We start from the raw sequence: 20,179 nt of genomic DNA on the forward strand, positions 1-20,179 counted from the left end.
TCGCACAGCTGTGGTCGAATAATTAGACCTCCACCAGCTTCTTCCCCACAACCAACTCGTCTGTGTACATGTCGACCGGATCGAGGAAGCCAGTAATCCTCTACAACCAACACGATTCACATACATTTCCCACCCGTGTCGTAATCTATGTCTCAAACTTATATATCGCTGTATTCGTAATCTACCGTTTTCTACGTCCCCAGCCTTGTTTTGTGCCCTTGCGCTCCCTCTCCCTAGAATTCTGTTCGAGGTCACATGATCACACGCGCGCGTTAAAACACGTCGATAGCTTGATAATCCCCGGCAAATATAAATAGACCCAGTAAGGCCTGGCAAGAGCTGAAGTGGTCTTCACTTATAATTTTCGTCGACCATCAGCTCAATATGAAGGTATTTCGTGGAAGCGCTCCTCCAAAAGGTAAGCTAAAGCTTCTTACGAAAGTAGTACTGAAGATAAGGAATCGTTCACTAATCTAAGACAATTTGTCTTAATTATTTAGATAGTCCGCAGGCACATGTTCTTTCAGCAATTGCAAGCTTTTGTGATACACCTGCACAGCCAAGCCAGCTGAAGGGCTTGTTGAAAAAATCAAAATTCGGTTTTGGATCAAGTTCGCCGTCCGAAACGTTATCCGGTGGAGATGGTAAACAGCCCAGTTCGAATACGATAACTCCACATCAAGACATCTCTATTCTCCCAATGATCATCGAATATGCCGAATCGACTCCAGATGCAGCTAAAGAGGCTGTTCGAGCAATCCAGAAAAGATTGGACGTGAAAAATCTTCTCCGCACTTCGTCTCAGTATAATGCAGTCATGGTTCTGCGACTTCTCATTGATACCAATTCCCCGATGATCATCAAGCAAATCGGTCTGAATCCAAAATTGCCCGGTTCACTGTCCGGCACATTGAATCAGACCCGTGATCCGTCTGTGAAAGAATCCGTTTTGGATTTTCTCATTCATATCTCTACCGAACACGCGGCCGTGCCAGAGTTCGACGCTTTAAGAGGGATTTATGCAAATTATCAAGCCAAGCATAGCACCCGTTCTCAATCTCACCACACATCATCTCATCCGTCACAAACACACCGCAAAACTGATCCCGCCGATATACAAAACACTATTACTGAAGCTAAAGAGGTCGCAAGTCTTGCTCGGCAAATGCTGATCATTCCTGGTGCAGCAGAAACAGATCCTTTGGCCAGCGAGCTAATCACTCGATGTCGTCACCTTTTCTTTATGATTCAATCATTTCTGACCTCTGATTCTGCGTCAGAGATAGCAGAGAGTCAGGTTTCCCAACTGGTAAAAGCTAGCGAGGATTTATCTGACGTTATTACTTTATCCGAGCAGCCTTCAACCCAATCATCGAGAGCAATATCCAACTACGACGTCAGTCCAGGTGAACCGATCACTTTATCTAAGACTTCACTTCCCACTGAACCAGGGACGTCTAAAAATCTAATACCAAAGGAATACTCTTCTCCTGCAGAATTACCTCAAAGCGCTGCGTCTGCAATATTGGCTCGTGAAGAGGACGCTAAATCTATCCGATCTGCCGTCAGTGTAGCTTCCTCAGCTGGCTCGACGGCTTTACCGCATGAACAGGTTCTGGCTGATCTCACTTCTGATGAAGATGATCTGTGGGTACGTATATAATTTTCTCCATTTGCTACCACTGCTTACCTAGATGATGTTATAAAGGATCCGTAACTATTGAAGAACGCTGTATATCTCCAATGTATCCAGGAGTACTCGCTTCGGGTTTGGGTTAAATTCTTCCACTTATCTGGGAAAATCAGATGCCGAGCCGCGTCTAAATTTGATGAAGATTGTTTACAGAACTCGAGAATAAATGATTCAATCATTCATTGATATTAGAATACTATGTACAAATGACGATTATTAACAAAATGCCATACACCTCCCCTCAACCAGTGAGCCCAAAAAAAAACCAATGCAAGAGACGAAAATTGTGGATTATCATATACAAGAACAGAAGTGTTGTGAGATCACTCTGTCTAGGCGACGTAGGGTGGTGCATCAGCCTATTTCAAGTTGGTAAAATCAACTTCACCTTCACGAAGGCCGTTTTCCTCGACTGAGCGAGTGCAGGTGCATTCATGAGCACGACGCTTGCCGCAAGAGCAGGTAGGGCCATCAACTTGATTCTCGAGTTTAGCCTTGTCGCAGACACATTCTTTCGCAGGGCGAGCACCGCACGAGCAACGGGCTTCTTGAGCGCAAACGCAAACGTCAGACTTTCCGCAGCAAACCATTGTTAAGCTGTATGATAAATGTATGGAAGTATAAAACTTTAATGTGAGCCTTAAAAGATGTGGTTAAGGATGGTTAGTCCAGATTTATCTCGACCGGTCGCCGGACTGGCGTGCCTTTAAATAATATCGGCCGCTGTGGCGAGGTTACCTTTGTAGGTTCTGAACATGCAAGGACTGACGCCGCATAGAATAGTTGTGCGGCTGATTACTTTGTCTCGAATTTCATTGGCTGTAATTCTTTGTGACCAATAGCAGCGCATCTATTTTTTTGTCAGCAGATGTGTTTGGCCAATAGTTGCTCAACGAAATGTAATCAATTCTCTCACTAAATAGCTTTGCGGCTCATACTTCTGGTTGTCCAGCAATCGACGTCATCAGATATGGAGATTAAGTCTCTCAACTGAAGCAGCTAAAATGCCTTTTTAGTTACATTTATCTTTCACTGATGCAGTTGTTAGTACCGATTATTTTAACAATTGGCTCGTAGCATCTGCAATATTTGACTGGGGTTACTGATTTTAACTCGTAGTTATTTGCATACTGTTATTCGTTGACTTCGCTCGGGTTCTGGCCCAAGCGCAGATCTAGTTATCTGATCTGATTAGTTAGGTCAGTTCTGATTGGCAGTTCTACAACCTGGCTGCGAATATAAAGAGCCAGTCTTAGATCAGCTTTCTCCATTCACACAGAATATGCTAAACTGATATCTTGCAGTATAAGAACGTTCATAATTATCAAATATCTTGAAATATTACAATCATCTTTTCTACGTCTCCAATTTACGGGCATCTTCACATAAATAATAATCACAATGGTCTGCTGTGGAAAATCAAGCATTTGTCTTTGCGCTCAAGAGGCCCGCTGCTCGTGCGGTGCTCGTCCTGCGAGAGAATGTGTCTGCGAGAACGCCAAGGTTGAAAACAAACTCGATGGTCCTACTTGCTCCTGCGGCAAGCGTCGTGCTCACGAGTGCACTTGTTCCCGTGCTGCTGAAGAGAACGGTCTTCGCGAAGGCGAAATTGATTTCACGGATATGCAGTAAAAGCTTCGAGTTAGCTCCTCTTGGAATGCTTTATAACTGAATACTCTTTTTGCATTTGCATAGTTTATTTTTTCTACATTGGGATATTAAGTACTGTTATAGTTTCAAGGTGTTGGTTGCATTTGGTATATTTCCGGCATATGTATTTATTAGTCAATTCACATTCCTTTTTAATTTCTGTCTCCTTTGGTTTTGTATAGGTTAGGCTTGATACGTACAGCGATTATTGTATTGGCTATATTAATATACTGTTTTGGAGATTTAACAATTCATATCAGCTTCCAACGTGAACAAATAGTAGCTATTATCCAAGCTAATTTAGTTGGGAGATGTTAATTGCCTTATCAGATCTGATTTCGCTAATCATCTCGTTCGATCTAAATAGCTGATTCTAATATAAATCTAAAATTTATCCAATATCCATTAATCTCTCTTAAATACGAGCCGAGTACCAAACTAGAAGTTAACTCAAAAGGCTTCTTCAGGAGAGTAGGCAATAGCAATGATTTACATCGCTTAACGTACTAATCGGACTAATACTCTCTTTAGTAATCAATCAGATCGACAACTACCAACGCGAAGTCTACGACAAACAACGCCTGTGCAAAATTATACTTTTTCTCGATTCTTCAAGCTTCATGTGAGTTCAATTCATTTCATATTTGTTGATGCGATATATCTTTTCGTGATCAAAGAATTCTCTATCTATATTCTGCGAATTAATCGGTAAGCTCGATCCACCTCAAAGCGATGGAGATTGTTTGAGACTAGAAATTTTGCATCTTTCTGGATTTCTCGATCTACTTGGAGTTTTAAGGCTTATCGATTGTTCATGCCGTTTCGGCTAATACTTAGCTGAAGACGGTCTAATTTGCGCTCCAAACTAAGCGTCTTATTATCTCAATCAACCATAATCCAACAGACTGAGATACACTAATGATCATAGACAATCTGATTTTTGCTTGTGTCAAAAATCTTGAGTGGTGATTCTGCTTAAGCACTAGAATTACTCAGTGCGGAATACAAAAAAATAGATATATTCAATTTCAAAAGTAAATATATTATATAGCCTCACGCGGGGGTCGAACCCGCAACCTTGAGATCACCAAGGAACGCTAAGAGTCTCACGCTCTGCCAATTGAGCTAGCAAGGCGATTATTATTCTGAGCTAAAATTTTAGAATCTTTGTACTCCCAACATTCAAAGATTCTTCTCCTACGAACAATCCATATCGAAGATTTCGTCGAAAAACTTAACATCGCCTGGTAAATTTTATAAAAATGACTACGGTTCGAGAAATCTGACTGGCTATCTTACCTGAAAGGGTTTTAATGCATAAGTTAACTGCATCGCTCGATGCTAAATCTTAGACATGTGCCGTTACGAAGGCAGTCTATTAGCTGTCCAGCAGAGGACGAACGAGAGCGTAGCAGAATTCCACGTGCAACACCATCACCTATGTGATTGGCTATCGATCAGTAGAGTCTAATACACGTGAGCACCACCAAACCCATATATGTCAATACTGCTGCCGTTGCCCCACTAGAAGTTGCTCTGCAGTAAAGTAAAGAAGGGCCGCAGACCTAGTCCGTCGTCATAGCCAGACTTGATAGTCTACGTGCGTGGGAAACCAGGAGCACAAGGAACCACCAAATTACCGCCCGCTTCAGCACTGCTACCAACGCTGGGTAGCTTTGGTTGGTTAAAAAGTCTTGACGGTCGGATAGGCAGGCTTTCGAACAGTGTTTTGGGCATATTCTATTCTTCGACTCGTTAACTCTTCATACATCTGCTGATCGCTTCTTTGTTTCCATTGAATTCTTGCGATTCCAGACACATCTGCTGTGTAATCAGAATACGTTCATTTTTTTCTTTTGCTTTTGAAAGCTGACTGAGACCGTCTGAATTCGGGGGAAGAAATGAAGTTTGGTCAGCAGCTGAAAGATTCGCTTATTCGGTAAGTTGTTTTTTGACTCGCGTTATCTTTACGGAGTTTTGTGGAGGAACATATGCTAATGTGCTCATAAGCGACTACTACTACTACTACATAGATTACCAAGGACTCAAGGATCTTTTGAATGTCGCCAGCGAAGAGGAGCAATGGTCAGAGGATCTTGAGGAGTCGTTTGTCAAGGCTCTCGAGGAGGAGCTCGAAAAGGTCTACGACTTTCAGAAACTGCGCACATACTCAATTAACCAGCGCGTGAAGGAGATGGACGTCAAAGTGCAGGACGCTATTCGGTCCATCGACACTACTTCCCCGCTATCAGAACAAGCTTTCGAGGACCTTGAGCTCGATCTCGAGGAAATTCTTTCCGATGTTCATGACCTAGCGAAATTTACCCAACTTAATTACACTGGTTTTCAGAAAATTATCAAAAAGCACGATAAAGTCACACATTGGATTCTTAAGCCTATTTTTGCAGCGCGGTTAAACGCAAAACCATTTTTCCGAGATGATTACGATCCATTAGTTATGAAGCTTTCTCAGCTCTATGATCTAGTTCGTACTCGTGGTAATCCTGTCCAAGGTGATTCCGCCGCTGGTGGCTCCCAGCAGAATTTCGTCCGTCAAACAACCAAGTACTGGGTTCACCCTGATAATATCACGGAAGTCAAACTACTTATTCTCAAGCATCTTCCAGTTTTGGTGTTCAATGCATCCAAGGAATTTGAAAAGGAAGATTCGGCTATTTCATCTATCTATTATGACAATAGCAGCCTTTATCTTTACAAGGGCCGGTTAGAGAAGTCTGAAGGTGCTGAAGCTATCCGTCTACGCTGGTATGGCGGCATGAACTCCGACTTGATTTTCGTTGAACGAAAGACTCACCGCGAAGACTGGACGGGAGAGAAGTCTGTAAAAGCGCGGTTTTCTCTAAAAGAAAAGAATGTCAACGCGTTCCTTAGTGGCGAATACACCGTTGAACAGGCATTCAAGAAGATGCGCGAAGATGGTAAAAAATCACCTAAAGAGATTGAAGATCTTGAACAGTTAGCCCGTGAAGTGCAATATACTGTCATCACCAAGAAACTTAAACCCATGGTTCGTTCATTCTATAATCGAACTGCTTTTCAATTGCCAGGAGATGCTCGAGTCCGAATTTCGCTCGATACCGAATTAAGCATGGTGCGAGAAGATGATCTCGATGGACGGAAACGTGCTGGTAATAATTGGAGGCGAATGGATATTGGAGTTGATTTCCCGTTTAACCAGCTTCCTGATCGAGATGTTGAAAGATTCCCGTACGCTGTTTTGGAAGTCAAGCTGCAGACCCAGCATGGTCAAGAGCCTCCTCAATGGGTACGTGATCTGGTTGCTTCTCATCTTGTTGAGGCCGTTCCAAAGTTTTCAAAGTTTATTCACGGTACTGCTACTTTGTTACCTGAGCGAGTAACTCTCATTCCTTATTGGCTTCCTCAAATGGATGTCGATATTCGTAAGCCAGTCACACATCAGTTTGGCATTGAACGGCCAAATAACATGGCATCGATTAGCTCTCTATCTAACTCTGACGATATCTTAAGTATTGGTGAGATGGACGAAGAGCAGGCGCTTGATGCCCATGCACAGAATAGCACTGCTACTTCTCATAGTGATGTATCTTCCTCGACTACGACGACTGCCAGTGCCACATCTTCGCGACATATGGAAGAGCATGATTACATATTTGATGAAGATGAAGAGGATGAAGGCGCTGAGCATATTCCTCTTCTGGGTATGTCGTCCAATGGCCGAGCTCGATCTAATAGAACACAACAGTTCCACGACTTTAATGAAACGATCAAACAAATCGGCCAGACCTTACGATCATGGAGTGATTCTATAATTTTCGAGCCCTCACAGTCAAACAATGCGCCTGCAGCGGCTAATGCACCGGTTGTTGAAGAGCGAGTATTCAAGGCACCGCCTGGAAAGTTGATTCATATCCCCGTCCGTATTGAGCCTAAAGTCTATTTTGCAAATGAACGTACATTTTTGAACTGGCTAGAGATTGGAATATATATGTCCGCGATGTCAGGAAGTTTACGTGCATTTGGAAATGAGCGCGCAGAGCGTGCTAGTTTCTGTTTTATGCTCACTGCTGTGGTTATAATCGTATATAGCTTAGGCCTATATTTATGGCGTGCTAGAGCCATCCGACTTCGACGAGCGATCCGGTACGATGATCAGTTTGGAACCGGCTTAGTATGTTTTGCGTTTGTCATGTCGATTTTGGTCAACTACGTGATCCAGGTTTTGTAGAATCAGAATTAAGAACGGACAATTATCACCAGCTAAAATATGCCAGTCCGAGTGTGCGGTGAAAACTCGAGAACTGGAGGCAGGCTTAGACTTGATCCACGGTCGAAATCGTTCACACCCCAATAATCTTTGTTGTCATTATTATTGTTATCGTCATTGTCATTATTTTCATAGAATTCAATTAATGAATAAAATTTGAAATCGAATGCACGCTGTAAGTCACTCCTGGGTGCGGCAAGAACTGGGACAAAGGGTTGAGCAGCAACGCGCGTTGCTACGTGCCAATCGACGGGTTAGCGTTGTTTGTTCAGTCAAGGATTTCCAAACTTTTGAACTGAGGGAATTAACAAACTCGCTCGGAGTGCTGCAATATCAAAAAACGATATTACGTATTGCGTATTTCATTCACTTCGGAATCTAAGCTAGGACGCCTCTTTCTAGGGCTTCCAGAAATGTGGGACGCGTAACATGTGCAGAAGTTGCCGTCGCGTAAGACCGAACTAGTAATAAAATGGATCAACGCGTAGCTCGGTTCCAGCCACCCGAAATCATCATAGAATGAACTCTGCGAACGCTCTTAGGCAGACTGCTGCGGCACAAAACTGTTTTGCAAGGGGAATGAAGATCACGAAAGACCATCATTTCATTTCGCATGAGCTTTTGAGATGAGAGTTACGTCACGTCTGGTGGAATATTCTGACAATCTAGACAAGCCATGCGAACAAATTTGGTTAAGAACCTCTATTATTAGGATTATCCATGAACTCGATCTCCACTCTCTGTAATATCGACCAGCCTGGTCCGCTGATGGAGGCTTGTCAAAACACCGTCCTAGGAGACCACCAACATTTGCTCTGACCCCTGAGGCTGGGCGGTGCAGCCGCTCCAAGTTATTTTGGGTTACACAACTAGCTGTATACGGAAATTTATCAGCCAAAATGCATACCCCTGGTGGCAAGTCAGTGGCTGTGTGAATTTCAGCCACCTCCAGCTTAGACGCCAGCTCGGAAGCCCAGCCGGACCAGCCTCGTAAGCGACAAGAAGCTGTTTTGAACGTGCTATTTCTGGATATCGCAGTCTATAAAATGAGGACGCAAATCCCCCTTGAGTAGGTTGTTTCATTTGATTTGTATCATCATAATCGGACACCGACCTGTACAAATTTTCATTTGTTTCGAAAGCATTCTTTTTGAGAAACAAACCTTCTTTGCTACTACTCCTTGCTTTACGTTAAAAAGTCTCGTCCTGCTCTAATAGAATAAAATCCAAAGGCTTTCTTCTGATCTCGCTATTCGTCATAAATCATCATCATGAAGTTTTCTAGTGCAACCCTTTTTGCTGTTTTTGCTTTGTTTGCTTCTTCGCAGGTTGCTGCGCAATCTTGTGATCCTCTGACTTCAACTTCTTGCGATCCTGACACTGGTTTGGGCGGCACTTTCTCAGCTGATTTTACAGAGGGGAAAAATTCCCGCATTTCTGCCACCGCCAGCGAAGACGCTGTTTCCTATGACGACACTAATGGTCTCACGTTCACCATTTCGGATACCACTGATTCTCCTACTGTTGCGTCTGATTTTTACATCTTCTTTGGCAAACTAGAAGTTGTAGTTCAGGCTGCTCCTGGCCAGGGAATCGTTTCGTCTGTCATTTTGATTAGTGATGATGGTGACGAGCTGGATATCGAATGGGTGGGCAGCGAGGTTGATTCCGTCCAGTCCAATTACTTTTCCAAGGCTAACACTACTACTTATGATCGTGGTGAATATCATACTGCTTCTGGAGCTGTCTCGTCTTTTCACACTTATACGCTTGATTGGAGTAGTGACTCTACCACTTGGGCCGTTGATGGAACTGTCGTTCGTACTCTCACTCCAGCTACCTCTGAAGGTTATCCCCAGACTCCTATGATGGTTCGTATGGGTAGCTGGATTGGTGGGCTCAATACTTCTGCTGAGGGTACCGTTATCTGGGCTGGCGGTCTTGCTGACATGTCTGATGCTCCTTTTGTCATGTACGTGAAGAGTCTCTCAGTTACTGATTACTCTTCCGGTAAAGAATATATCTACACTGATCAGACTGGTGATGAAGATAGTATTTCCATTGTCTCTGGCTCTACTGCTTCTGAGACTGGTGAAGTAGTTTCTTCGTCTGCTTCTGTGACAGCTACATCTTCTAGCACTTCTTCTACAAGCACTTCGAGTACTTCAAGCACTTCAAGCACTTCAAGCACTTCAAGCACTTCAAGCACTACTATTCCTACTACTTCTACTGCTTCTTCTGCTGCTCCTACTACGACCTCTACCTCCTCAAAGTCGACTTCGTCCACCACTACGTCATCTTCTTCTAAGTCTACCACGAAGACCACGACATCATCCACCCCTACTTCAACATTTGTGAAACCTACTACATCGTCGACCAAGTCAGTAACACCTACAACTTCATACGTGTTTTCCTCTGTTAGATCAATTTCTACTCCAGCTAACTCGGTTTCAAATCTGGATCCAGTTCCGTCTGTGATGTCTCGCTCTATGTCGACTGCTTTGTCATCAGTGGCTCCTGTCTTTAGCTCCTCGGAGATTGCATCTGTCTCTGTCTCCTCAAGCTCTGCTTCGGTTTCTGGTTTTACGACTCTCACCACTAGTATTTCTTCTTCTACAACGTCATCATTCACAAACAGCACCGTCACTTCTACTACTGCTTCTTCTACCACCAGTAGTATTACTGTCGCGACTACCAACGCTGCAAATAACTTGAGTGGTAATTTTATTGGTGCAGCGGCAGGTCTTGCAGCGGTACTGGTTTATTTGGCCTAGGCTGAAAAGCAAATTTTATTTTATTTGTAAATGTATATAAATTTTTGAGAGCATTTAATTTTGTTTCATTTATTTTGGTGTTCTGGGTTAATTTGGTCTGTTTGATACTAATACATTGATTTTATGTCTGAATTAACTAACTAGATCTGTCATCTACAGATGGATGTGAAATTATTGCATTGGAACAGCCTGCCATGGGTCAATGATAAAAATTTATCGTATCTAATTGTACAGTGTTGTTATTCTATCGCCACTCCGTTGTACCTGACGATTTTTTGATTGTTGAAGAGTCGCTAGTGCCCATAGGAAAAATTATCTATGCAAATTCAAAATCATAAATTGGTCCAAATATAACGAAAATTATACCCTTAATGCCAAACAGAATATTCTACTCCCGTATCATATGCTGCTCTAAAAATCATGACAGAGTCAGAAAAGAATCTAGGATATTATAGTTTCGTCTGTGAATTCTGGGAGAAGGAACTGACTGGTTGCCATGGTAACCATTCGCATCACGTGCGCTGATATTGAGATTGCGGCGATATACTGGAATTTGTTGACATTGATTTAATTACTGAGATGCAGATTTTATTCTTTCACCCAGTTATTTTCGATTCCAGGCAAGAAATTCGAGAAATTTCCTGAGAAGTATTAAATATAAGGCAATATTGAAAACAATGTCTTTCAGTGCTCGGAAATCATCTATTTCATTTAGTGCGCGACAGTCGTCAGCTTATAAGCCGAGCAACAACAATAGCAATGCGCTGAGTGCATCTGCAGGAGGTCGACCGCGTATGTTAAAAAAATTATGCGTGTGATGTCGCTAATGATGAGTATAGAGATGTATGCAGACGTATTCCCGCTGCTTGAATTTCCTGAGATCGCGCTATGTCTACGAGGTTGTGATATACCCGTTGCCGAAGACATGTTGCAGAAGCCTACCAGTGCTTTTGTGATTTCTTTGTATGAGCAAATGATTGGAATTTTTCTGGGAATGACATACGATCAGCAGATGGCAATCTCAGATAGCTGTGCGCAAGGTAGAGATGTTTATGAATCTGGACGGATTGGTCGAAGTGTGCTGTCATTGGTTCGAGCAGCGTGAGTAATCTCTCTATTATCCGAATATAAATTAATAACAGCATAAAAATAGATCCAAGCTCATGAAAGTTTGCGGAATAGATGATTTTTCAATGGCAGATATTTTACGACCAGAGCCTCAGCGAACTAGAAGATTACTATCAGCTGTTGTGAACTTCGCAAGATTCAGAGAAGCTCATTCGAACGTCACCGATGAGTTAATGGCGAAAAGTGAAGCTCTATCAGTCGCTGCCGAGGAGGCCTATTTGGAACTGGTGACCGACAATGACCGACTCGAGCAGCTTCGTGCGCAGAAGGAGGAAGAAGCTCCGAAACTCAAGGAAGCTCAAGTACATTTCAAAGAAGTGGAAGAAGAATTGATTCGATACAGAAAAATCCAAGAAAAGATCGTCACTGAGCACGATACATACAAAAAGGAGAGATTTAAGCTTCTTGAAAAGCATGAAAACTTGAGCTCGTCGATTGCGCAGATCAAAAAGGAAGTAGAACGTCTTCGGCCATATGTATTGGAGGTTCCAAACAAACTCACAAAGGTGAATGAGGAGAAATCAGAGAGTGTACAAGTGAGCAAGGCAACTATCGACAAACTCGAGAGGAGTTTACGGTCATATGATGATACTTTTGAATCTATCAAGACGATCGAGCAAGATATAAACATTTGCTTAAAAATCATGGAAGATGTTGAAAACGACATATTCAAACAAGACGAGGCGTCAAGACAACTGACACGACTGATGCAGCTGCGAGATCAGCGACAACTTGAAGTTCATGAAGTGGAACGGAACTTAACGCATCTAAAAAGGCAGCTCACTCATGCTGAAGAACGGGCCGAGAGATTGCAAGAACAACGACTATCCAAACGCGAAAGCGCGCAGAAGAGGACCCAGGAGCAAAAGGAAACATATGCGATGCTAGTTGCCGAACGAAGCGTAGTGAAGCAAGAGATGAGTAAGAAGAATGCGCTAATTGCTGGGATAGAAAAGCAGAAGCAGGACTTGTGCGTAAAACTTGAAGATGAAGTTCGGATCAACACGAACGAACTGGTAAAGCTCGAGAAACATGTTGAGTTATATATTAGCGAGATGATGCAAACTATGGAAGCTTGTGGCTAAATTCTGCCCCGCTTTTGTTCCATCATGAACATATTTATTGTACGATTAATAATATTCTTAGTGAGCCGAGTCATAAAGTATTTTTGAGTTGAACGAATTGCTGAATGAGATCAGCAACCGCTATGAGAGGAGATTTCTCACTCGGTTTCGTGTCCCGGTTTCGTAAACCCCGCCGGGACCTAGTCTGTCGCAATTGGATAGGTAAATCTGACTCGTAAACCGATTCTTGTTCAAGAAGATAAACTTTTCTTACTGTCCCCGCATTCTTCGATAGTACTAAATGCTCAATCACTGTGTGCATGCTATGAAGCAATCCATTAGCCGTGAACATAAAACTTGTATCATTATTCAGATTCTCATGGCAAAATATATGACTTCCTATTAAATTGACGACGACAAATTCCAATTGAGCTTCACCTTTTTCTTCTGCATCCACTTTTTCCTCCTCTACTTCAAGGCTGGAATCATGGTCGAACAACCCCGCAAACGCACCGGCCCAGAACGAATCAAGATCAGGTACATAAAAACTCCTTGTTGATTCTAATCGCGCCATTACCGATAATGGAATATTCAATAATGTATGACTTTTCGCTCCTAAATCGTTATCTATTATTTTCGATTCGGCTTCAGCCCCCGCTGGTGGTAATGGCCGGAAATTGGGTCCATCCGTACCGATTAAAATGAACACCGGACTTTTGGATCTCTCATTACTTTCTATCGGGATAAATGAAAGCAAAGCCCTTAATAATTCAGTCTGGCCATCAGAATTGTGGGCTGATGGTGAAATTAGCCTAAGTTCCATTTCGTTACATCTCTTTGTCATAGAAGTAAAATCCATATACTTCTTTCATATTGTTCGCTTGGCTTCTTCCACACTCGTGCAGTATCCCAACTCTACATCTGAGGGTTGAACTGGTCTGCCCGCAGTCCACTTCGGTTACAACACGATTAAATAATAAACACAATTAATATATTCTATATATACATCTCCTTTATTCAGCGGAACAGCTAAACTAAAAGAAAAAAAATGAAAACTCCAAATTATCCCTATATAAAACCTGCCATTTTCCTTTTTTACTGTCTGTTTTCACCATCCATCCAAAACTTAAGTACTCAGAGACGCACAGGATTTTTAAGCCATTTTAATATCCCAGCAACTACTGGCGCTGGATATCTTTGCCGATGTAACAGTTGCTCAATTTCCGCGGCTTCTATAAAATGCTCAGTCTCGATATATGCTCGAATCATCGCCTCGAAAGTTGACGGCTCGATCTTCTTGGACGAATAAATCTCATCGAAAAAAGCCCTCGATCGGTTGATATCAAGATTCATCCATCCCTGAATAAGAGTATTGGCCATATAACACGAGATCTTGATACCGTGAATCTCCTGCATATCTGCAATGATCCTATCTGTCTCTTCAACACGTCCGTTCGCACAATACGAAGCGATTAAAGCTTGATACATAACTTCACCTGGACACACACCGGTGGAAGCCACCTGATCGAAAAACTCTTGCGCCTTATCAAGCTCGTGTAGCACACATCCGTATGAATTGATGATCGACGCGTAATGCTGCTCTTCAGGAACAGTTCCTGATGCCTTGATCGTTTCTAAAACTCCGAGAGCTGAATTAATATCCACAGGTTCAATCGAAGCATATGCATCAATCAACAATTTGTACGAGTGCGTGGAGGGCGTCAGTTTTAACTTGTTAATCCGATCAAACCACTTGAGTGCCATTTCGCGATCACGCTGTTGAGTAACGTAAAACTGAAGCAAAGAGTTGCAGGGAGCAATACGTGCTGAATAATTAGGCGCTCTAACCATATCTTCAAAAAGACGCTCTGCAGTCTCTATATCCCCAGCACGACAGGCAGCACTGATTAGTGTACCAAAAGTCACGGAAGTCTTTCCCAAACCCAGCGATTCCATCTGATCAAAGTACGTTAGAGCCTCTCGATATCGGCGTGCCTTGCTAAGCTTGGAAAGTAAAGCATTAAATAAGAACGTATTAGGCTTCACTCCATTAGCCATAGCCTCTTTGAACAAAAGAATCGCTTCTGAAGCTTCATCATGTGAACCAGCTGACTTCAACTTATGGATGTAGTGAGCATATTGAGATGCATCTGGTGCAGCACCCATAGCCATCAAATCATTCTTCAATCGTACTAAATCGTTTTTGAACCTTAGAGACTTCTTATCTTCAATAGCAAACAAGGCAGTCATCATAGTCTTATATAGGGACTGCCAAACAAAAAACAAAATTGGTTCCTTTCGAGGACTTGGAATAGTGTGCTCGGATAGTCTAAACATTGTCTGAGCAAGTTTGACGTTCTTGTTCTCGCCAGCAAAAGCAATTACTTTAGCAATTACATGAGGAGCAATTGTCATCTTATTATCATATATCGTCTGAATGTGCAGTAAGAGGTCATCAGCAGAAGCATCGGCCAAAATCATACGCAAGACATTTCGAGTTAGTTCTTGATTCCATTGTAAAATCGAAAAAATTGGCTCAGATCCAATCGCTTTACAAGGAATCTCAGCTCCTTGGTTCACTGAATGGTGTTCAGAAACTTCGGTCATAACATTTGGATTGAACACAGGAGTTTCAGCGACGCTGATGGAAACGGAAGGAACTTCGACAGGAGGTGGGACCATCATCATCATATCTGGAACAGGCTGAACCATCACTAAAGGAGCAGCCTGAGTAACAAAGAAATTAGTTCGTTCAGATAGCATAATGTTATTCTGAGCAACATAAGAGAGGAGAGAATTTAAACTTTCCGCAACTTGAGAGGCAAAAGGCGATTGCAGGGTTCCAAAAGTCAGTAATGTACGTGAGTATATATACGCAAGCATATCAATTTCAGGTCCCACGGTTGCACTGAATGCAAACAAGTTGTGATAGTTTTGAGTAATAATATAACCAAGCAGCGACTCTGAGGGAGCCTTCTCCGCAACAGCTGAGAATAAAACAGTCTCAGATAGATTGGAGGCAATGCTCGTCAAAGAACGCATCATATCAAATCGCATAGATTGCACATTAAGAACAGGAAGAGCCTGCAGAATTGAAGACTCAACCAAATTAGTTACAAGACCAAACTCGTAACTTGACTCGCCAAAGCGCTTTTGAGCAACAGTCATGTCCAGGAAAGCCATAGCAACGGCAATATCACGTTCTGTAGCATTAGAATTACGAATCACATACAGAAATGCTTCAGTTGCAGGCTTGATTTGAACTTGAGATTTAGATTCAATCAAGCTCTGCAAGAAATCAGCAAAAGAAGAAACGTGCTCAGGAGCTGTAGTTCGTAATCGAAGGTACAGATAATCGGAAAACTCAGCAGACCAAGTTCGAATGGCGGAATCGTTATTCCACAAAAGCTCATACATTTCATTGGCGAGCTCCACGTCACTGTCACGTGAAGCACCAGAGAGAATCAGACGAAGCGATCGGATAGTTGTGCCAACCATTTTCATATCCAAAGCAATCTTCAACCAAGTCCAAGCTGAAGAAGCCGCATTAACGGATACAAAACCTTCAGTCATAGCTGCAGCAAGTGGTTTGAACATGATATGACGCTTGAAATTCTTGAGATTAACAATCTTATTGAAAAACTCAAGAGCCTGCTCTGGGTGACCAGAATAGAAATAAGCACGAATCATCTCAGAATAGACAGGTATCTGCTTAGGATCTGCTAAGAAAGGAATTCCATCGGTATAGGTCTCAAAAACCTCCACTGCTGAATTGATATCTTTTCGAAATGTCTTAAGCAAATATAAGTATGTATCAGCAGTGTAGCTGACAATGCCTTCACCGACAGCTCTGTCCAGGACCTCTAGCAAACTGACAACACGTTCGTTGTGGGGGGACAAAGAAAGAGCATCAAATAAAATATTGTAAACTTCAATTGGATAATTCTGTAGCTTTGCAGAAACACTGGCAAAGAAAATATCCAAAGCAAGATCTAATGACGGATCGCTGCAGCTCATCTTGTCCGCCTGATCAAAAATCCTATCACCTTCAGCCTCATCTTCCGCCATAGTGTGGAATCTATAACTTTCGAAGATTTGGCTGTGGAACTTATGAGAGCTTCTGTAGCGCTTCAAAAGAGCGACGATAACAACTGTATAAGAATGTACATTTGGAACCACTTGGCTTGTAATCATATGAGCGTAGACATTAAGCAAGTAGCCAACACGATCAGGATCTAAAGCCTCAGAATCACCACAAGCGATCGAACTTAGAATTTTATTAAACGAAGCCAATGAAGGCGTCAGTTGCTCTGACTTCATAAGTTCATAATAATTAATGAGCCCTTCATAATCTTCATGTCTGAAAAACTGGTCTAGGATTCGATCAGAATTGTGGAGATTCGCAGTATCATGGACAGAAGGAGATTCCGGCTGAATATGGAGAGGTGACTTCTGCAATTCCCGAGATTCGCAAGGGAGTTCTTCTGGAGAATGCGTGACGGAAGAAGGTATTTCTTTGGTAGAGACTAAATCCAAGTTTACTGGCGGAGAAGAAACTTTTTGTAATGATGAGAATGGACTTTTCCGATAGAGCTGAAGTTGCATATCATTTTTGCTTTCAATTTCCTAAAAATAATGAGAGTTCGTTCCTCCATGCAATACATCTCAGAAATTGCTTACCGCTTGAGAAGCAATAATATGAGCCGCTGTCTCATCGTCGACTTCTATTAATCTTTCAGGAGTCGAAAGTTCAATGTACTCAGAGTCCTTGAACTGAGAATAATATGTAAACTGATCGTCAATTTCTGGATCAGTCGTCTGAGAGCCAATTTCACCAGCTTCTGTGATTTGGGGAGGGTTCTTGGAAGAGCCTGCGGTCCCTGACAGTCGCCGAATTTGTAGGTGCTGTCTCGCTGGAGAAGAGGCAATAGCCGAGAGAAAGGACGGCGAAGTATGAGAATATAAAGACTTGTTGGGGTTTGTTGGCGATTCAGTTACAAGCCGGTGTCGGTCATCATCCGACGTGACAATAGCTGAAAGAGGAGCTGAAGAGGAAAACGAGTTGGCAAATGAAGGAAAAGCAGCGCCATTGGCAGAAGGATGGGCGCCGCTGCCGGAACCAGCACCTGCGCCAGTAGAAAATGATGAGTTAAGGGAGCCACGAGTGATAAGCTGTTGAGCTTGAATAGTTGCTTGCTGGCGAGCTAGCTGTTGTGTAGAAACAAAGAAGGCAGGTTGAGCTGAAGTCGCGGTGGAAGCGACAAACAAGTTTTTCGCGAGCGCAGAATGGCGCGCGATGGCGGCGAAAGACTTGAACACCATTGCGAGAAATTACTGCACCATTACACTCGTGCGAGTCGAGTAATATAAACCAGAATAGAAACAACAAGAATCCTCGAAAGAGAGCGTGTAACCGCGTAAATGTAATACGCAGAGCGAGGGAGAAGAGAAAAGTCACAAACAAGTACTGAGTCCCTGGGATATCAATGGAGTAGTGGATGGATGGATGGATAGATGGCCCGAAGCAAGACCTGCCGGACCGGCAATACTCGGGACTCGATTTAAATACGGAAAATCCACGAAAACCAGCCTTATATCGATTGGAAAATTTATTTATATAAAACTATTATTCATTAATTTTGCAATCTAATAAATTTACATTTACGCTTTTTCTTGTTAATGTTATATTATTAACACCATAAAAGGCCTTCTATTATCTTGCTGACATGAACACACGGTGAGTCAGTCAGCTCTCAAGCTAGCCGAACCAGGGAATGAATCGGAACAATGTCGGAAAACACTCACGTGACAGCTTGACGTCAGGTATAAAACAAGCTCGTGCCATTGGCTTCCCCACACTGCCTCCAAGAGCCGACGAACACGGATGCTACAGCTCTATCGGAAAATAGTTATTACATGACTATTATATTGATGAAGTATTTCTTCAAAGAAGTTTTATGATACTAGAAACAAATTAGTGCAGCGCAGTATCTAGTACGCAGATCTAAAACACTTTCTATATGCTAACAAAAAAACGCCGTAGTGTAGTGCAATCCAACAAACTATACAAAGTTAAAACCTCTCCTCCAATATGCAAATATTAATAAATGGCTTTGATGCTCCATCCCACATATAACCCTCTCGAAATTGCGAACAAGATAGTTCCCACTAAATAGGAAGCTCCGCAGAAAGCAGCCAGGCCAGCATAATTTCCGTCCATACGATCCAAGATCGCGCCCGCAATCGGAATTCCGATTAAAGAAGCGACAGCAGCAAGAGAGTAAGCGGTGCCATAGCGCTTGCCATAATCCTCGATCTTGCACGTTTTGGAAAAGCATACGGGGGTGAGAGAGATTCCAGAGCCAGACGAAAATCCAAACAGTACCATATATACAATGGCACCGCCCATGCTGCGACCATCCAAATGTGCAATAGGAACCCATATACCTAGATTGAATGCAGCACAAAGAAACAAGGTAACAATAACCATGTTAAACACGCCGAACCGATCCGCTCCATAGCCGGGCAAAAAGCGGCCGAAGACTGACGACGCATTCATGATCGCGATCAAGGCATAACAAAAGTAGCGCTCCATTCCTTTCGAAACTGCATAAGTAATAAAATAAGTTGGTGGGATTTGCAAAGCTAGCTCGATCATGAAATTGCCGACAGCAAGAGTTGCAAACTTGACATCCAGAAACGCTTTTAAGTCAATCATGGCACTTGAACCGGCACCTCCGCGAATACGCGATTTAAGACAAAAGACAGACAAAAGTCCAAAAAAGAGCTCGAAAAAGCCGACAATCCGCACAGACCACGCAAATCCGATTTTAGGAACGAGTGAGCGCAGCATCAAAGGGAATATGATACCTCCAAAGCTGCCACCAGTAGTAGCTATTCCGGTAGCTATTCCACGTCTCTTGTCGAACCATTGACCGATCACTGCAACCGAGGGCGTAAAAATTAGAGAGCAGGAAATTCCTCCCAAAATCGCATAGCTCAAGAAAAACTGATAATATTCCTTTGAGAGACTGAACATCATTAATGCAATCCCAAAGCCCAGGGTACCAGCTGTCACCAGTGCCCTAACTCCATATTTATCAAAAATTGGACCTAAGTTTTGTTAACAATTATGAACTTCCAAATCTGATATAATTATACTAAACTTACCTACTTGCACACCACCTAGAAAAAATAAAAATGTATAGACTGAAAAAATCCAGCTCACAGTGCCTTCGCTGTAGTTTTGCAAACTGTTTTCGACCAACCAAGCTTGAAACACGCCCATAGAGTTCCAAATACCAAATGAAGCAAACATTGCACAAAAAGATCCAAATACAACAACCCATGCTTCTTTTCCTCCGTCTGGATATAAATGGTCGTCATCCTTAATCACTTTCATAGGTAAAGGCTGATTCATCGAGCCTTCCTCATCTCCTAGCTTTTCGCGCATGACAAAGCTATTGTTGCCATCATCGCCATCATCAAATTCTAGAGTCACCATTTTAAATCAAAATTAATCAAGTCAAAGAGATTTTTGAATTCATTAGGAGTTCCAAGTGAGCGAGGCCGCTGATATATAAACATTACTCGCAACATCACT

At 42.5% G+C, this 20,179-nt stretch overlaps 9 protein-coding genes and 1 non-coding gene across 10 annotated transcripts; 5 read left to right on the forward strand and 5 right to left on the reverse strand.

Moving 5' to 3' along the window:
• The first annotated feature begins 231 nt into the window (after nt 1–231).
• V1516DRAFT_682270 (uncharacterized protein) lies at nt 232–1,933 on the forward strand. The gene is made up of 3 exons (XM_066923381.1): nt 232–418; nt 501–1,651; nt 1,709–1,933. The coding sequence occupies exons 1-3, from the start codon at nt 385–387 to the stop codon at nt 1,715–1,717; spliced, it is 1,194 nt and encodes a 397-aa protein (XP_066774893.1). The 5' UTR covers nt 232–384; the 3' UTR covers nt 1,718–1,933.
• On the reverse strand, nt 1,857–2,409 carry V1516DRAFT_682274 (uncharacterized protein; the record flags this gene model as incomplete). Its single annotated transcript, XM_066923382.1, has 1 exon — nt 1,857–2,409. A coding segment is annotated over exon 1 (226 nt), but the record flags the coding sequence as incomplete, so codon positions are not given.
• Nucleotides 2,410–2,668: 259 nt separating this feature from the next.
• On the forward strand, nt 2,669–3,597 carry V1516DRAFT_682276 (uncharacterized protein). Its single transcript, XM_066923383.1, has 2 exons — nt 2,669–2,892; nt 2,998–3,597. Exon 2 carries the CDS (start codon nt 3,095–3,097, stop codon nt 3,323–3,325), a length of 231 nt encoding a protein of 76 aa, XP_066774895.1. The 5' UTR covers nt 2,669–2,892; nt 2,998–3,094; the 3' UTR covers nt 3,326–3,597.
• A 795-nt stretch (nt 3,598–4,392) lies between these two features.
• Nucleotides 4,393–4,478, reverse strand: V1516DRAFT_t77. The gene has a single exon. It is a non-coding gene; the product is annotated as a tRNA-Lys (tRNA).
• A 454-nt stretch (nt 4,479–4,932) lies between these two features.
• Nucleotides 4,933–7,749, forward strand: V1516DRAFT_693652 (VTC domain-containing protein). Its single transcript, XM_066923899.1, has 2 exons — nt 4,933–5,282; nt 5,354–7,749. The coding sequence occupies exons 1-2, from the start codon at nt 5,245–5,247 to the stop codon at nt 7,569–7,571; spliced, it is 2,256 nt and encodes a 751-aa protein (XP_066774896.1). The 5' UTR covers nt 4,933–5,244; the 3' UTR covers nt 7,572–7,749.
• A 950-nt stretch (nt 7,750–8,699) lies between these two features.
• V1516DRAFT_682280 (concanavalin A-like lectin/glucanase domain-containing protein) lies at nt 8,700–10,522 on the forward strand. Its single transcript, XM_066923384.1, has one exon. It carries the CDS (start codon nt 8,882–8,884, stop codon nt 10,382–10,384), a length of 1,503 nt encoding a protein of 500 aa, XP_066774897.1. The 5' UTR covers nt 8,700–8,881; the 3' UTR covers nt 10,385–10,522.
• A 383-nt stretch (nt 10,523–10,905) lies between these two features.
• On the forward strand, nt 10,906–12,796 carry V1516DRAFT_682283 (Nuf2 family-domain-containing protein). Its single transcript, XM_066923385.1, has 3 exons — nt 10,906–11,176; nt 11,224–11,485; nt 11,538–12,796. Exons 1-3 carry the CDS (start codon nt 11,062–11,064, stop codon nt 12,595–12,597), a joined length of 1,437 nt encoding a protein of 478 aa, XP_066774898.1. The 5' UTR covers nt 10,906–11,061; the 3' UTR covers nt 12,598–12,796.
• Nucleotides 12,633–13,573, reverse strand: V1516DRAFT_128847 (uncharacterized protein). The gene has a single exon (XM_066918626.1). It carries the CDS (start codon nt 13,433–13,435, stop codon nt 12,668–12,670), a length of 768 nt encoding a protein of 255 aa, XP_066774899.1. The 5' UTR covers nt 13,436–13,573; the 3' UTR covers nt 12,633–12,667.
• On the reverse strand, nt 13,546–18,214 carry V1516DRAFT_682287 (uncharacterized protein). The gene is made up of 2 exons (XM_066923386.1): nt 17,257–18,214; nt 13,546–17,202 (listed from the first exon to the last, which is right to left on the reverse strand). The coding sequence occupies exons 1-2, from the start codon at nt 17,896–17,898 to the stop codon at nt 13,711–13,713; spliced, it is 4,134 nt and encodes a 1,377-aa protein (XP_066774900.1). The 5' UTR covers nt 17,899–18,214; the 3' UTR covers nt 13,546–13,710.
• A 462-nt stretch (nt 18,215–18,676) lies between these two features.
• Nucleotides 18,677–20,080, reverse strand: V1516DRAFT_697561 (major facilitator superfamily domain-containing protein; the record flags this gene model as incomplete). Its single annotated transcript, XM_066924094.1, has 2 exons — nt 18,677–19,689; nt 19,747–20,080. 2 exons carry the CDS (start codon nt 20,078–20,080, stop codon nt 18,677–18,679), a joined length of 1,347 nt encoding a protein of 448 aa, XP_066774901.1.
• Between the last annotated feature and the right edge of the window lie 99 nt (nt 20,081–20,179).

Source organism: Lipomyces oligophaga, assembly GCF_038497815.1.
Source record: "Lipomyces oligophaga strain CBS 7107 unplaced genomic scaffold V1516scaffold_11, whole genome shotgun sequence".
NCBI classification, from domain to species: domain Eukaryota; kingdom Fungi; phylum Ascomycota; class Lipomycetes; order Lipomycetales; family Lipomycetaceae; genus Lipomyces; species [Lipomyces] oligophaga.

Bases quoted from the DNA above. Each gene is read 5' to 3' on its own strand.
- V1516DRAFT_682270 (XM_066923381.1), top strand. From the start codon at position 385: ATGAAGGTATTTCGTGGAAGCGCTCCTCCAAAAG. The intron at 419-500 runs GTAAGCTAAAGC...TTAATTATTTAG, and splicing joins TGGAAGCGCTCCTCCAAAAG to ATAGTCCGCAGGCACATGTT.
- V1516DRAFT_682276 (XM_066923383.1), top strand. From the start codon at position 3,095: ATGGTCTGCTGTGGAAAATCAAGCATTTGTCTTTGCGCTCAAGAGGCC.
- V1516DRAFT_693652 (XM_066923899.1), top strand. From the start codon at position 5,245: ATGAAGTTTGGTCAGCAGCTGAAAGATTCGCTTATTCG. The intron at 5,283-5,353 runs GTAAGTTGTTTT...TGTGCTCATAAG, and splicing joins CTGAAAGATTCGCTTATTCG to CGACTACTACTACTACTACA.
- V1516DRAFT_682280 (XM_066923384.1), top strand. From the start codon at position 8,882: ATGAAGTTTTCTAGTGCAACCCTTTTTGCTGTTTTTGCTTTGTTTGCT.
- V1516DRAFT_682283 (XM_066923385.1), top strand. From the start codon at position 11,062: ATGTCTTTCAGTGCTCGGAAATCATCTATTTCATTTAGTGCGCGACAG. The intron at 11,177-11,223 runs GTATGTTAAAAA...TGATGAGTATAG, and splicing joins ATCTGCAGGAGGTCGACCGC to AGATGTATGCAGACGTATTC. The intron at 11,486-11,537 runs GTGAGTAATCTC...GCATAAAAATAG, and splicing joins CTGTCATTGGTTCGAGCAGC to ATCCAAGCTCATGAAAGTTT.
- V1516DRAFT_128847 (XM_066918626.1), bottom strand. From the start codon at position 13,435: ATGGATTTTACTTCTATGACAAAGAGATGTAACGAAATGGAACTTAGG.
- V1516DRAFT_682287 (XM_066923386.1), bottom strand. From the start codon at position 17,898: ATGGTGTTCAAGTCTTTCGCCGCCATCGCGCGCCATTCTGCGCTCGCG. The intron at 17,203-17,256 runs GTAAGCAATTTC...CATTATTTTTAG, and splicing joins ATATTATTGCTTCTCAAGCG to GAAATTGAAAGCAAAAATGA.